Below are 17,731 nucleotides of genomic sequence, written 5' to 3'. Positions count from 1 at the left end.
TGTACAGTCATGTGTTTAAGCTCTAACAGTGCTGAGAGGGGAGGCATTATTTTTGTATTCATTGTTTATTCATATTCATTAAAATATATTGACGTCAGGTTCGGTGCAAGGATGCAAATTGCCCTCCCACATAACCAAACCGGTGACTGACTAAGTGCTCAGAATATTTCTTTATTTAATTGGTTTTTTTATAATTCTGATTCAACACACGTTAATTGCTGATTAATGAATTGGTTGAATTGGATGTTTCTCCTCAGAATGTCTTAGATTTCTTTGGCCAAGTCTTCTAAAATTCTCTTCATCTGAGGAACAAAAAACAAACATGGGTCTTCTTCCATATGGCAAGAGGACGGGCCTGAGTGTACGCCAATATTACCTCTGACCATGTGACGTGGCCTGCCAGCCTTCCTCTGTCAATGATAAATACCGGCTGATCCCCAACGAGACTCAGGATGCTGAGAGTCTGCAAAAGTAAATTGTGAGAAGATTTGAACCCCAATTGCTGAATTATTCATTGCAATACAACAATAATACTAATGATTTTCCCACCTCCTGAATGGTGTTGTACGGAGACAACGTTGCAGAAGTAGGTTGAATAGTGCACACCTGTTCTAAATGTTGCTCCATTTTCTGAACAAGGACCAACACATGAAAGTGTTTAGACTATGATTCCGTCTTTTCTATAAGAATAACTGATTAGTGAGTAAACAGTGAGACATATGTCCCAATAATCAGTGACTATTGCCTGATTGATTACAGTGCATCACAATTCAAATAAGGAAAGAATTTTAGCTATTTTCTGCACGTATTAACCAAAAATGTGGTCACAAAGCACTCACATTGTTTTATGTTTATTCTGCTCAGTGTTATATATAGAAGACAAATTCATTTTTTTTCTTCCGTGGAAGCTATTATTACACTGTAAAAAATTACAACTTCCAAAAGTTGTGCTAACTTAAGGGATCCACAGACATAAAGACTTGTAGTTCTGTAAAGATAAATGTTAGTATAAGTTAGAATAATTTGATATTTTTATAAAATTTGTAAAATTAGTTTAACTACTAGGTTGCCATTGTTGTTGACGACGCAATGCAATGTGAGCGGTGACGTATGACTCTTTAGTGACATAAACATCTAATCTGTTTGAACCCGAGCGGAATATTAATGAGCAGGACAGCACACAGACGGGATGAGACGAGAATAGGACAAAATCAGTAGTGTTCATGTGGAAGTCTCACGATCTTCACGATAAGCTACTGTGTGATGAAAGCTATTCCAATATAACTATGGAGATTGTTAGCATTGCAGGGTTGTTCTGTGCTTTACATATGATTAAGATTACAGTTTAATTATTTTTGCAAATAGCCCATGAATCACAGCACACTTTGATGCAGTTTGCCTCAACTGAGACGTCTTATGGGGTCCGCCTCGATGACCAAGAGAATGCTGCCTTAGCTGATCATCACCAACCATCATTGTCACTTAAAAGCACTGTCTAGATTGATGATCATGCTGCCGGTATTCTCAGATGTTGCTCCTGAAGCTTTTGTGGTGGTGAATAAGCACACTTTTACATTCAGTCAGACAATATTATCCAAAGGTGCTAAATAAACATGTTACATCATAAACATACATGTGCAACATGAATACGGCGTAAATAAATGCTTAAGACAGATAGGCAACACGGAAAAAGAATGGATGAACGAATGTCAGTACAATGTTAATAGTATAATAGTAGTCAGTAGCTTGTTATTTTGTGTATTTGTAACTCATATTGTCAAGTCTGCATATTTAACCCGATAAATTGAGGTACACTAAGTTAAATTTAGAAGTTTTGGGGCAAAGCTTACATTTACGAAATGTTAAGTTGTGCTTACTTGAAATTTTACATTTTGTAAACTTGGACTTAGCCTCACGCGTAATGCCTTCAAAACAGTAAAAAGAGTAGGTTAGTCAGCCAGACGGTGTAAGCTTCTTCTCTATGTGATGTGCTGCCATTCAAGAGAGCTAGGTTTGAATCCTGAATCCTAAAAAATATAAGTTCATCAAGTTAAAATGTTGAGTTTTTGGCGATAACTTGCGTTTGCAAGTTTTCCCTCTAAAACAAACTCGAAATTCCCAGTTTTGTTAAAATTATTTTAGATTGTAGTCACTAAAAAACTCTTGAACTTTTTTTTTTTTTTTGCTACTCCATAATGCCAAAAAAACTGTAACAAGATGACACTAAAGCCCTGACTAACAGCGTAAATGTTGTCAATGAAAAATAGCGACAAGCTTTGTATTATGTGATGGGGAAGAGCTAAAGTTTGTTCAGCATGGATTGTCACTGAGAGTTAATGAAGTTTTTTCCAAATCCCATACGGCTTTTATTTCTAATGGGTAAGATCGCAAGATAGGTTTAGAGTCATTAACTGTTTTACTACTGTTTAAACATGATATGGTGATATGTGGTGATGTATTAATCAACACTGTAGTGCTCAGTTAATCTTTTTGGACACAATCTATTAGCATGCGTGTGTGATATCTTAGTGTGTGCTATAAATTGGATTCCTATCAAAGGCATTTTATTAGTTTGAGCTAATATTGTTTGGACTTGCTATAAATGTTTGCGTGGATGAGTTTGAATTCACTCTTACCTGAGAAGCACCACATTGACGCAGGACCATGAGCAGCTCTGATCGTGTGACAAATCCCAGCAATGTTGGCACATCTTCAATGGAGAGAGGAGAACAAAAATTTATTGAAAACCAGAGGTCAGAGATCATTGAGAATACTTCTCTTCTCCATCACAGACAACTGTTCCCATTCTCCCCAAAGGAGCTCTTTCTCCAACACCTATTAAGCTTTGCTGACAGAAACAATGGTTGAGATTTTACTTCTTAACGTCCAGAATTGATTTCTGTAACAACTCTCCAATGTGTGGGAGAAAGACTTTTCTACCCTTTTTATACTATTGTATAGCGTGGGACAAATAAATATTTAGTCAACCACTAATTGTGCAAGTTCTCCCACCTGAAAATATTAGAGAGGCCTGTAATTGTCAACATGGTTTAACCTCAACCATGAGAGACAGAATGTGGAAAAAAAACAACAGAAAATCACATTGTTTGATTTTTAAATAATTTATTTGCAAATCATGGTGGAAAATAAGTATTTGGTCAATACCAAAAGTTCATCTCAATACTTTGTTATGTACCCTTTGTTGGCAATACCGGAGGCCAAACATTTTCTGTAACTCTTCACAAGCTTTTCACGCACTGTTGCTGGTATTTTGGCCCATTCCTCCATGCAGATCTCCTCTAGAGCAGTGATGTTTTGGGGTTGTCGTTGGGCACCTTTCAACTCCCTCCGCACATTTTCTATGGGGTTGAGACCTGGAGACTGGCTAGGCCACTCCAGGGCCTTAAAATGCTTCTTCTGAAGCCACTCCTTTGTTGCCCTGGCTGTGTGTTTGGGATCATTGTCATGCTGAACGTCCCTGCCACGTCTCATCTTCCATGCCCTTGCTGATGGAAGGAGATTTTCACTCAAAATCTCTCGATACATGGCCCCATTCATTCTTTCCTTTACACAGATCAGTTGTCCTGGTCCCTTTGCAGAAAAACAGCCCCAAAGCATGATGTTTCCACCCGCATGCTTCACAGTGGGTATGGTGCAATTCAGTATTCTTTTTCCTCCAAACAAGAGAACCTGTGTTTCTACCAAAAAGTTCTATTTTAGTTTCATCTGACCATAACACATTCTCCCAGTCCTCTTCTGGATCATCCAAATGCTCTCTAGCGAACCGCAGACGGGCCTGGACGTGTACTTTCTTCAGCAGGGGGACACGTCTGGCAGTGCAGGATTTGAGTCCCTGGCGGCACATTGTGTTACTGATAGTAGCCTTTGTTACTGTGGTCCCAGCTCTCTGTGGGTCATTCACTAGGTCCCCCATGTGGTTCTGGGAATTTTGCTCCCCATTCTTGGTATCATTTTGACGCCACGGGTTGAGGAGGGAGTTGAAAGTCCGTGTTGCCCAACGACAGCCCCAAAACCTCACTGCTCTAGAGGAGATCTGCATGGAGGAATGGGCCAAAATACCAGCAACAGTGTGTCAAAAGCTTGTGAAGAGTTACAGAAAACGTTTGGCCTCCGTTATTTCCAACAAAGGGTACATAACAAATTATTGAGATGAACTTTTGATATAGACCAAATACTTATTTTCCACCATGATTTGCAAATAAATTCTTTAAAAATCAAACAATGTGATTTTCTTTTTTTTTGTACCGCATTGTCTCTCTTGGTTGAGGTTTACCCATGTTGAGAATTACAGGCCTCTCTAAAATTTTCAAGTGGGAGAACTTGCACAATTAGTGGTTGACTAAATACTTATTTGCCCCACTGTATATGTATTTACACAGTTCTACACAGTAAGTATTAAGCATATACTGCACCATACTGTAAGTGCTATAGTGTTTCAAAATATTGAGACAAAGTACGACATGAAAACATAATTGGCTCTTCAAGTGCCATTAAGATGACCAATCTTAAAATTCAAAAGTAGAATAGCTACAAGTGTTCCTAAGTTAAAAATGAACGACAACCGCTTACACTTACTCCTAAAAGAAGCGTTTTATCAGACAAGAGATATTAAAAGTACAACCAAAGAGTGCACATGCCCTCTTCCAGCAAACTCGGAACCTACCAGCAACAATAAATCCACAATTGAGGAACGTAATCAATGAGTTTTAATGAATTGTTAAAAAAAATATATATATAGCACTAGTACAATGCACCAGTGAAGAGATGCGCAAAATACTCCACTGACATCACACCATCGGGCCGCAAAATCAGGGTGTTTCCATTATACTGATGAAAATTGGGCCCTTTGGAGACGAATTATTATTTACAGATTGCTTGAAGTTTAACTGATGATAATGGAAATGAATGCACATTTAATTTTACTGAACAAAAAAGTAACAAAGTGTGTTTGTTGGTGAAAAATTGACTGTTTTGGTCAGCCGGTCCCTTTAATATTTATTGGACTCCAAACCACAACTTACAAACATACTGCAGGAATAAAAATCAAATATTTTCATCACTGCAAATAATTGTCAGAGTACTGTCTGTTTGACTGTGATACATGTAGAGAAGGAGCACTATCATCCACATTCATTCACATCCCTGTCTGCCCACCATGTGAGTGCACAACAGGGATTTGTGTCTCGCTGCTGCTGTTGACAACATGTCGGACCTCCTCTGAGCCAGCCGTTTTCTGCAACTGCACTCTTGTCGATCCCAAAACATGTCCCACCTGCGTGTAGAGAAGCCTGTCAAGGAATAGACACATTATCCTCAAAGCACTCCCTGCTCATTAGCAAATGTTGAGTTTCACAAATTTGTCACCTCTATTCTGTTGAGTATTAGGCTGTGAGAGAATGCTAACTTACATCCACTTTACCTTTGTGTTAAAGTTTGGACTTTTTATTTGAAATGTAAATTTTGGAGGTGATGTGATTCCCTGAATTGAAAAGATTCCAGCCTTATAGTGGGTGGAAGTAACGCAGAAAATATCTTGTTACTACAAATTATTGGATTTTTCAGGTACTTGTACTTAACATCACCACCATGCCATACCAATCACATGCATTAAAAACTCATGTTTCACAATTCAACATCAAAAGTACATAACGTTCAACATAAAAGTGTTGCTATATACAGTACCTGGGGCATGCTAGGATGAGGGAGGGCAGGTGAGGCAGCCTCTTGCATATGGAGACAGTGTCGTAGAAAGACGGCCGACCGCCATAGCGAGTGACACTATTGGCCAGCAGAGTGGCCAGGAGGACAGGAACAACATGGCTGAATTGACCAGTTAACTCTAACGCCAAGAGGGCCGGTGATAAAGTGTGCGTTACAGCCCCGGAGAATGCTGCCGCACCTACACACCAACAACAGATAGGCATTGCAGTTTTGTATTGTATATTATATTAGCTTGATGCTTTAAATGTAAAAATCATCAGATCCAAACAGCAATTGCATCTACTTATTTATTCTATAAGCAGAGTTGTTTTCCAAAGCTACGTTATTTGATCTAATTTGATTTTGCACATGTATGTACCTAATAGAGGCGATTGGCCTAAGACTGGAAGGGAAGCTCGGCTTCCCTTAAAATGTCAAAAAATAAGTGATCAAATTAATACTGTTGTGTGAACATGTCAATGACGTAATACGTGGTACTACGCACTCAACTTTTGCTCAGAATCAGCTTCTTTATCACTGGTTATGACTGCTTACTTTTCATTCATTCGCGCAGATTCTAGGTCCCTTTAAACTGTGTGGACGGTGTGCATCTCTAGAGTTGAGAATGCATTGTTCCATTACTATGAAACAAGACGAGTCTTCGGCTAAATGCTGTGTTTGTCCCGGCAATGAGCGAATCAGTGATCTTGTTTAACATCCGCAGGAAGAGTTTTTCAATTTCATTCCGTTGTGCTAAGTTTAGATTTTCCTAATCGACGCTTTCTTTGTGAAAAACGACTTGCGAAAAATCGAGCTTCAATTTCGGTTGGTTTTTTTTTAGGGCTGTCAAACGATTAAAATTTTTAATCGAGTTAATTAAAGCTTAAAAATTAATTAATCGTAATTAATCGCAATTCAAACCATCTATTAAAATATGCCATATTTTTCTGTAAATTATATATATTTTCTGTAAAATAAATTGTTGGAATGGAAAGATAAGACACAAGATGGAGATATACATTCAACTTACGGTACATAAGGACTGTAGTGGGCATTTCACTCTACTGTCATTTAAATCTGTCTATGCTGTCCTCACTCCGAAGCGTCTACTTTTTCCAAAGCTAGACACCTAGTGAACGACGCCTTAATAATTAGACTTCTTCCTTTTTCATCTGATATATTAATAAAATGGCCTCAAACCATTGTCCTCTTTGGACCGTCGTAAAACGACAAAATAAAAGTACACAAGCGTTGCATTAGCAACAACGTTAGCTTAGCACGCTATACAGGTTCACTAAACATAAACAAAAAGCGTCTCATACAAAAAATATAACATTTCGCTTACTAACATAATATGTACATTCTTTACAACAACCATACTTACGGACAAATCTTGTCCAAGGATCATATAAGCACAACATTATCAGCCCGAGATGTCGTGCAGCCATAATGAACTGGCAAGAATGCAATAAACCATGTCTCTAAGCGACCACAAGAGTTCGCTGTTGGACAGGACAAAAAGCCTTGCTGTAAAACTTACCAAAAGGCAGAATACTTTCTGAGCGGGACATGTGCGTTAATTGCGTCAAATATTTTAACGTGATTAATTAAAAAAATTAATTACCGCGCGTTAACGAGATAATTTTGACAGCCCTAGTTTTTTTCTTTTGTAGCTGCCTGCGTTTGCAGACTGATTTCTGTCACTCTAGTTTCTTTACCTACCAAGCAGGGGGCGCCGATAAGACCCTCAACGGTCATAAGTTTGCACCTTTTTCATAAAGTATCAAATGTTACCTATTTTAACTTTTTATACTACTTTTTAGACTTCAATTTTGTTAATAGTGGTTAATGGTCACTATGAACAAATAATCATTTTTTTTAAACAAATGCTAAAATACTGTTGAGTAATAAATGCATATGCCCTTTGTTAGATTTTGAATGTAACAACAACATGCTTAACACGGTACTGTCAATTTGTAATTATTGTTTATATATGTATTACCTGCAAGAGCGTACCCCCCAGGATTTAAAGAAGCCCATTCCTGTGTGCTGGAAGACAAGTTATCTATTCCCTCTGCAAGTAAACGGCCCAAGGCTGCCCCTGGCAAAACAGTAAAGAAAAAAACAATGTCACTTTAATTGTGCTTTTTACCAAAAGAAAATGAATGAATTCTCATTCTAATCCCATCAGAATCAACTAATAAATTTCCATAATGTGATCCACATTGTTAAATTAGTATACAACAACATTTTTTTTTTTTTTTAATTGTTCCTTGTCCTTTTCAAATACAGTATATATATATGGCGGAAAACACAGATAAGACTGAAAAAGCAGTTTCTGCTCTTGCACTCTTCTTTAAAAGAAACTGCTGTATTTTAAGCCAAAACAACTGTTGTGTTTGATAGAACAATATGTCTATATGCTGCCATAGCAGATTCATGGTGCATTAGGCCCCCCCAAATATTTTTAATTTGTCCGTTTTACCCTGAAAACCCCTGTTTACAGATGTCGCACAATCGCTTTTGTTTCAACCCAGTAATAAAAACGTAGGTAATTAATTATATTTATTATTCAAAATGTCTGTCATTTTTAGCTTAGAATCATTAATTGATGTCTAATATTTCGTTTAAAAAAAAAAAGACTTAAAAAAAATTATTAACTCGCATATTTTAAACTTTAAAAAATATTACGTCACAATGAAAAAAATGGTGTCTGTAAAAAAGTCATGGATATCTACCTCATAACAATCGCTTAATTGTATTTTTTTTTGTTACTGTCGCATTTTCTCCGATATGCTAGAGGATAAATAATCGATCCAAACAAAGGAGGAAAAAAAAAAAACGTTTAAAAGGGTAAATATATGAAAAAGAAAATCTTGACCACTCCTTGATGTCTGCGATTTCTGCATCGTGACCCTTGTTATATTACCATGTTTCACCCATAAAATCCCTCATAAATCCAGCTGTGGCCATTCACATCTGTGTCTTGACACTCGATGATACATGCTACATGGAGTTTTGGGATCGAAACAAGGTAAGTACACGATAATATCTCGTTAAAATCATGGCGTCTTTAATTTTGCTCTCACGTGCTCTCACCTCCAGTTAGGGTTTTGCTGTTAAAAAAAAAAAAAAAAATTAAATGCCCTCCTATTCAAAATTTATCTTCCCCCAGAAAATTGACATTTTAAGCTTTCCAATTAAGTATCACATATGCATATACAGTATACACAGTGCTCGCCAAAAGTGTTGGCACCCCTGCAATTCTGTCAGATAATGCTCAATTTCTCCCAGAAAATGATTGTAATTACAAATGCTTTGGGACTAATATCTTCATTTATTTCCCTTGCAATGAAAAAACACAAAAGAGAATTAAAAAAAAAAAAAAAATCATTGTCATTTTACAGAAAACTCCAAAAATTGGCCAGACAACTTTTAGACAAAATAACTGCGGACAACATCTTCCGGTATCCATCAATGAGATTCTTACAATGCTCTACTGGAATTTTAGACCATTCTTCTACGGCCAACTGCTCCAGGTCTCTGAGATTTGAAGGGTGCCTTCTCCAAACTGCCATTTTCAGATTTATCCACAGGTGTTCTATAGGATTCAGGTCTGACTTATTGCTGGCCCCCATAGAAGTCCCCAGTGCTTTTTCTCAAACCATTTTCTAGTGCTTTTTGAAGTGTGTTTTGGGCCATTGTGCTGCTGTAAGACCCATGACCTCTGAGGGAGACCCAGCTTTCTCACACTGGGCCCTACATTATGCTGCAAAATTTGTTGGTAGTCTTCAGACTTCATAATGCCATGCACACGGTCAAGCAGTCATGGGCCAGAGGCAGTAAAGCAACCCCAAAATATCAGGGAATCTCCACCATGTTTGACTGTGGGGACCATGTTCTTTTCTTTGAAGGCCAGGTAAGTTTTTTTCCTTGCAAACTCTATGCTGATGCCTTTTCCCAAAAAGCTCTACTTTTGTCTCATCTGCCCAGACCACCTTCTTCCAAAACTCCAGCCTGGCCTTTTTATGTCTCTGGGTCAGATGTGAGGTCTTTCTGGGTATCCTACCATAGAGTCCCTTTTCATTCAGACGCCGACGAATAGTACAGGTTGTTTTAACCTCGGACTGCAGGACAGCATGAAGTTGTTTGGATGTTAGTCGAGGTGCTTTATCTACCATACGCACAATCTTTCCCTGAAATCTCTCGTCAATTTTTCTTTTCTGTCCACATCTAGGGAGGTTAGCCACAGTGCAATGGGCTTTACACTTATTGATAAGACTGAGCACGGTAGACACAGGAACATTCAGGTCTTTGGAGATGGACTTTTATCCTTGAGATTGTCCATGCTTCCTCATAATTTTGCTTCTCAGGTCCTCAGACAGTTCTTTCTTTTCTCCATGCTCAATGTGGTACACACAAGGACACAGGACAGAGGTTAAGTCAACTTTAATCCAGTTTAACTGACTGCAAGTGTGATTTAGTTATTGCCACAACCTGTTATGTCCCAAAGGTAAGTAACAGGTACTGTTAGTTATAAAAAATGAGAAGCATCACATGATCACATTCAGGTCTTTTGAGATGGACTTGTAGCTTTGAGATCGCCCATGCTTCCTCACAATTTTGCTTCTCAACTCCTCACACAGTTCTTGAGCATTATCTGACAGAATTGCAGGGATTCCACTACTTCTGAACTGCAGTGTATATTAAATGTGAAGTTGACCATGAACTATATTATCATGGTTTTTACATGCATGTTTGCATGACTGGCTTAAAAAAATATGATAAACAGTACTGTGTATATTTTTTCAAAATCTCTTTGGGGGGAAAAAAAAACTATTGCGCTTAAGTTTGATAGAGGTGGTTTTCGACCCGGCAAAAGGAAATAGGATTTTAGGCTGAGAACATTTTCAAACCACTGGTCTTGTTCTGCTGCATGATGAAATTGCATGGACCCAAGTGTAGAAAAGGCAAGGGTGCGCAGATGCAACTTATATTTATATATATTAGAGCTGTCAAACGATTAAAATTTTTAATTGAGTTAATTACAGCTTCAAAATTAATTAATTGTAATTAATCGCAATTCAAACCATCTATAAAATATGCCATATTTTTCCTGTAAATTATTGTTGGAATGGAAAGATAAGACACAAGACGGATATATACATTCAACATACGGTACATATGTACTGTATTTGTTTATTGTAACAATAAATCAACAAGATGGTATTAACATTATTAACATTCTCTTAAAGCGATCCGTGGATAGAAAGACTTGTAGTTCTTAAAAGATAAATGTTAGTACGAGTTATCGAAATTTTATATTAAAACCCTTCTTAATGTTTTCGTTTTATTAAAATTTGTAAAATTTTCAATCAAAAAATAAACTAGTAGCTCGCCATTGTTGATGTCACTAATTACACCATGCTCACTCATTGTGAAAAATCATTTGGACCCAAGCGTCAGAAGAGGGCGCCAAACACCAAAAAACAAGTAACAAGCAAACATTACACTGCTGTCATTTTAATCTGCTTGAGCTGGGCATGTGCGTTAATTGCGTCAAATATTTTAACGTGATTAATTAAAAAATTAATTAACGACCGTTAACGCAATAATTTTGCTATATATATTAGGGCTGTCAAACGATTAAAATTTTTAATCGAGTTAATCACAGCTTAAAAATGAATTAATCGTAATGAATCGCAATGAACAATTAATTAATCAATTAATCGTAATTAATCGCAATTCAAACCATCTATAAAATATGCCATATTTTTCTGTAAACTATTGTTGGAATGTAAAGATAAGACACAAGATGGATATATACATTCAACATAAGGACTGTATTTGTTTATTATAACAATAAATCAACAAGATGGCATTAACATTATTAACATTCTGTAAAAGCGATCCATAGATAGAAAGACTTGTAGTTCTTAAAAGAAAAATGTTAGTACAAATTATAGAAACTTTATATTAAAACCCCTCTTAATGCTTTCGTTTTAATAAAATTTGTAAAATTTTCAATCAAAAAATAAACTAGTAGCCCGCCATTGTTGATGTCAATAATTACTTACACAATGCTCATGGATGCTGAAGCCTATAAAATCAGTCGCACCCAAGCGCCAGCAGAGGGCGGCAAAACTCCATAAAACACAATTAACAAGTGAGCGTTTCACTGTACCGTCATTTAAATGTGTCTGAGCGGGGCATCTGCGTTAATTGCGTCAAATATTTCAACGTGATTAATTTAAAAAATGAATTAACGCCCGTTAACGCGATAATTTTGACAGTCCTAATATATATATATATATATATATATATATATATATATATATATATATATATATATATATATATATATATATATATATATATATATATATATATATATATATATATATATATATACACATATATATATATGTATATATCAGGAAACAACAGGAGCACAAGAACTGACTGATATGACTGAAACTGGGAAAGAAAAAAAAAAGCAGGGAACTAAGAACCAGTTCTAAGAAATTTACCGGAACGCCTGGACTGGGCACAAGGGGCTGGAGGAAGCCAATTTCACAGCACAAGGGAATGTTGCATCCCACAGATTTTCTAGTTTTTGGTGGAAGGCAATTTACTGGTACATTTATTGCAATTGATTTTGAAATAAAAAAAACTTGCCTGTTTGAGATACAACATAAACAGTGTTCTCGGGTAGGTCTTTGTTATCAATAAGTAGCCACTGGAAATCACAGTGTGCTCACAAATATTTTGAAAAGACAATTATCGTTATTTTGTTACAATAAAATACAATTTCCTGTCTCTCACTCACCATAGATGAAGACTGGCATGAAGTACCCTGCTGGCAGAGGCAGAGTGCAGACAAGCACTGACATCCACAACTGAGAAGCAACAACACAAGTGCAACACTCATGATAGGCTTTACGAATGCAATTCAATCCATCTGCACTCATACTGCAGCATCAATTTAACACAAATAATAGTGTGTGAAAAAAACAAAGTCTTATGATGGACACATGTTAAAGGGGGAAAGGTAAGAGAAAAAGTTTAATGAAATAGATGTCAGAAAATCAGGTTTATCATGAGAATAAACATGTAAGAGTTTGAGCCTAAATTGTGTCTATAAAAAAAAAGGAAAGAAAAAAGATGAGAATATTGATGAAATTAAATTGAAAGAAACTATCGAATTTTGAGCACCTAACTGCAAAACAAACACATCTTGGCAAGAGATTTTCACAGAAAATAAATCATTTCAGCCACAGGTTTAAGGAGACACTGCCACCTCAAAGCCTGATTATTCTGGATGCCTCATGCATTGTCCTATAAAAATGTCAGAGACTGGCTGCATATTAGGGCTAATTTGGTCTCCAGTACATTACGTCCTTCATTTGTACCTTCATGAGCAGAAAGACAGTCAGGGATAGGTAGACGCCATACACAGAAGAGCCCCATTCTGTCTCCATCTTCACAGAGGCATTGTGAGATTGAGACGTCCAGGGTGTTTCGTCCAGTAAAGAGGTTAGCAGCTGCTTCATGGTGGACTGAATTTAACAGAAAAGAAAAAAAGGCAGTCTCATTATTATATCGTTTTAAAAAGCCACATTCCCTTTGTGGATGGATAAAAACTGCAGTAATGTCTATGGACATACTCAGACTATTCATGTGATTGTCTCAAGGCAAAATATTTTGCACTAGATGGAAATAAAAATCACAACTAGACGTAAAGTACAAAAAAAAGGCCATGGCAGCCATGTTCATACTTGGGTAGCTATTAACAGCCTCTTTAAATGAACCAAAGAAATAAATGCCATCACTGGTGCTATTAAAGATGTGTAATTCTGACAAAACATTACAGTTCTACTATCGCGACCATCTTTTTCCTAAAAACAAGTCTATTTTATGATGTTTCACTGTTCTAAAAAGGAACAAAAAAAAGTTGTTGATGTATAATTTCAAATGTTACTGAAACAACATACGCACTTCTTTCATTTCATGTTTTCCCCTCAAAAAGGGTTTCCAATTACTGTATATTTTTTGGACTATAAGGCGTACCGTCAATGAACGAGTTAATTTTTTTCATACATAAGGTCGACCGATTATAAGGGCATTTGCCATTTGTTCTTTTATTTATTAATCTATTTCGTCATCGTTTATTGTTTTATTTATGGGTTTGATGAATGATTAATGTGTGAGTTTAGCACATTACTGGAGCAGTATAATATACTAATCCTTCAACAAAATAGGTTTGAGGTCAGAAGCACAACTATAATTCATACATAAGGTTCTAATGGGGGTTCTAATGTGCAGTGTAAATTTTTGAGAAAAATAAAGTATTTTAGGTCTAACTGATAGTTTAATAAACATATGGTATGTTACCAGTTACTCCTGTTTACTGTATGTGGCTTTCATTGTTATGACCTGTCCATGAAGGCATTCGTATCAATAATTTGGCCCACGATGAAAACATGTTGGACACCCATGTAACTAAATCACAACAAGCTGTAGTTTGCTTGAAGTCCCACCTTGGAAGCCATGTGTTGACCCACAGACAGAGGGAAGGTGAGAGATGCCAAAAAGAAGCTGACCACAGCAGAATATAGTGCTTTCCTGCACAGAGAAACATCAGTGTCATTTCATTGACCTTGTTTGAAAAAAATAACGAAATGAAACTTTATCGGTGGATGTTAGTAGCTACCATTAATTATGCGAAATTAACGTTGTTGTTGTTGTTGTTGTTTTTTTTAATGAACTGATTGAACTCACTAAGGTCACAGGTGAGCTGCAGTCTATCAATGGTACAATAGAACCAATCATGAGGAAAATATAGACAAGAGACCGAATACACTTCTTCCAGATTTACTATTTATATTGTAGATAAGAGAGACCCGAGGTAATAAGTTTTTCAAGATACCAGTCATTGTTCTAATATTTTTTTTACTGTAATTTATAAGCTTTAACTAGCGATATGGGCACTGTATGATGGTTGTGTCAGATTCAATTATTAAATAGTGGTTATTTTATTATTAGTTATTGCCACACTCTGTTTACTATCAAACTTAATATAATTCACAGAGAATTACACACTGTGTCTCGAATGCAACCACGCCTTTAGAACCTTAACTTCAGACTACCGTATTTTTCTGACTATAGACCCTACTCACCTACGTCACAAAATGGGCGTGTCGCTGTTTCCGGCCGCCATATTGTACCTCTTTTTCAGACCTATTCTCATTGTTTTCTATTAGTCGAGCAAGTTATAGAGCAATTCATGGAAGCCCCGGTGTTATCTGACGCTGTAAACTCATTGGATCCGTTGCATAAAAGGCGTTACGTGGAAAAGCTTCAGTTTATCCATTCGCCAGATCCGTATTTGATGCCTAAATCGATGTTTTTCGACCCGCTGGCTTCGCCTGACATCTGATACCCACACAAAATCAGCCTATTCTCACGAAAGTTTGAAAAACTTTAAGAGCTTGGAGGCTTATAAATGCTACGTTGCTGGTTAGGTGAAACACGTCCTCGTACACGAAAATTCGGCAGGAATCTTGTGCTCGGAAGGTGAGTTACGAAATTTTCAATTGAAAATCTTTTGTTCTTGCTAACATCCACTGTCAAGTCTAATGTATTTCATGTCATTTGTCAATGGAGCTAGGGCTTTTAATGTTTATATGGTTTAGCGATAGCACTCTGACTACATACATACGTGTATGTTGTCGGCGATTAGCCTAGCAATGATCTTAATTGTGGTTGTCAGCCCGAAACCCTCTAAATATATATTAAATGCATCTTACCAGATATAAAATGACTACTACATAATCTGTGGTAGTCGTTTGGAGCCCAGTTGTCTCGTCGAATTGCAGCAGTCAATCGCGGCCTCCTCTTCGTGTCTCTCGGAATACGGTAAAAATTCAAGTCTCTCCGTCTATCTTCTCTGTTTTTGCAACCGACCGCCACACACGACTTCACCATTTTGAGTATTAATGTTGACGAGCAGTAAAACGTGCAATAATAGGAAGAATTTACGAAGCGCTAATGCATTTCTATGGCGAGTATGCGGACATCATGGCGCGGGGGCGTGGCTGTGACGTCACGTGAGTAGGGTCTATAAGTCGCACCTGAGTATAAGTCGCACCAGCCATAAAATGCCCAACTAGGAGGAAAAAAACATACATAAGTCGCACTGGAGTATAAGTCGCATTTTTGGAGGAAATCTATTTGATAAAATCCGACACATAGAACAGATATGTCATCTTGAAAGGCAATTTAAAATAAAAATACAATAGAGAACAACGTGCTGAATAAGTGTACAGTATGATAAAGTTATGTGATGCATGAACAACGAAATGCGAACGTGACCGTTATGTTAATGCAGACACGGCGCTCCGCATACGCATAACACGCACTGCGCGTAGGGCACCAACTCTGCCTGAAGGGGCACAAAAAAAAAATCAAGTTTGTAAAAAATCCTAAAATAATAGTAATTGTAATAATAACAACAATATATAGTATTTAAAATAAAACTTATAACTGATAAATGCAAGTAATGCAAATATAAGTAACATAGGCTCCTTATTTACACACAAAAAGAATCTCCTGTGCGGCCCTCTTTGCCTGATACACCAGACTCAACGCTGTTCCAGCTATTGAGTCTAGCCACCATTCAGCGGATACAATTTCCAGGGCGGAGCAAGCCACGCAAACAGACAGCGGAGTGGACCAATCAGCGACGGGCAGACGTGACGTTAGTAAAACGACGAGGGCAGGATGAGGGACTTGCGCGCGAAAGGAAACATACGAGGAGAGCGGAGTTTATTCAACATGGCTAGCGCAAGACAGACTATTGTCAATGACTCGTGTCTCAGTGTTTGAAAAATACAGGGAGAACAGTCTGGCCGTGCCAGGCAACGACCCTCTCGTCAGTCTATCCTTGGTGCCCCCCCCCCCCCCCCCCCAATTCCCTACTGGTTTGCTCCATTATGCTTCAGTCGCAAATTTGGCAGAAGTTTATTCTTGAAAGAAAATGTCATCGAAAAGACAACAAGAGTCGGGGGCGGAAAAAAGGAAGAGGAAAAAGGAGCGAGATGATGCCCGCGCATCACTTGCAGGTAAGAATGTTCTTGTTGTTGTTTTTTTTTTTTAAATAATTGTTTATTTATTATCAGCTATGTTTACATGACCACAATAATCTGATAACTGGGAATAACCAGGTAATGACAATAATGAGATTTGACGCATTTACGTGCACTTCAGTGATGTGATAATCAGGAAAAACCTGGTTTACATATTAAGTCAATAGTTCGATCTCTTTCCAAGTACATGACGTAAAACTCTTGGTCTCAGCATAGGCCTTCCTCCATGTCTACCAAAAACCCATGCTTGCTTGAAGTTGTCCCACTGAACCTCTTCAAATACGAGTGTGGAGATTGCGTTACACAAGCTCGCTAACTGCAAAGTAGGCCCATAGGCTGAAAGCAAATCAGTTTGGCGTCCCTAAGGCCTCTCTAGCGACATCCGTTTTTCCATTTGTACACATGCTCAGAGATGTAAAATAGCGGTGTTTATCAGATAAAGTATAGCGGATCATGCTCTTTACATGACCACTTGAATAATCTGGTAACTCGAGAAATCGGGTTATGATCGGTTTATTAGTGTGCACAACCAAAAAAAACCCACTCCAAAACACTGTGGTGGAAATGATGTGACTTGCAAATTCATTGCACAATGAAAATTAAATGGAATGTTACGAGACATACCGGTAGTGGTTTTATACAACGACTATGTTGATACCGAAATTTTTCCATTAGTAAGAAGCCGTAGTCATTTTCGAGAGGTTCAGAGGCCAAGAGCGACATCTACTGGTGAAACTAATTAGAAAAAAAAAACAATCTTAAAGCTATGTAGATTTCCCCTTTCATATTCATTGTTTCCACATTACGTCCAGAATGTTTATATGGTGCCCTATCAGTCCATGTCTATAAAGGTATAATATTAA

At 37.3% G+C, this 17,731-nt stretch overlaps 1 protein-coding gene across 1 annotated transcript in view; it reads right to left on the bottom strand.

Annotated features, from left to right (window-relative positions):
• Positions 1 to 145: 145 nt before the first annotated feature.
• The window catches only part of clcnk (chloride channel K), a 32,921-nt gene continuing 15,335 nt past the window's right edge, over positions 146 to 17,731 (bottom strand). Inside the window, exons 10-19 of the mRNA XM_057856655.1 lie at positions 14,262 to 14,346; positions 13,134 to 13,280; positions 12,551 to 12,620; positions 7,724 to 7,822; positions 5,704 to 5,920; positions 5,176 to 5,309; positions 2,637 to 2,710; positions 550 to 630; positions 377 to 463; positions 146 to 302 (exon numbers count right to left, since the gene is read on the bottom strand). Coding sequence (XP_057712638.1) covers positions 264 to 302; positions 377 to 463; positions 550 to 630; positions 2,637 to 2,710; positions 5,176 to 5,309; positions 5,704 to 5,920; positions 7,724 to 7,822; positions 12,551 to 12,620; positions 13,134 to 13,280; positions 14,262 to 14,346 — 1,033 coding nt within the window. The 3' untranslated portion in view covers positions 146 to 263. The remainder of the gene's footprint in view (positions 303 to 376; positions 464 to 549; positions 631 to 2,636; positions 2,711 to 5,175; positions 5,310 to 5,703; positions 5,921 to 7,723; positions 7,823 to 12,550; positions 12,621 to 13,133; positions 13,281 to 14,261; positions 14,347 to 17,731) is intronic.

Source organism: Corythoichthys intestinalis, chromosome 2 (genome assembly GCF_030265065.1).
Source record: "Corythoichthys intestinalis isolate RoL2023-P3 chromosome 2, ASM3026506v1, whole genome shotgun sequence".
Taxonomy (NCBI): Eukaryota; Metazoa; Chordata; class Actinopteri; order Syngnathiformes; family Syngnathidae; genus Corythoichthys; species Corythoichthys intestinalis.
This window is presented reverse-complemented; position numbering and strand designations above follow the sequence as displayed.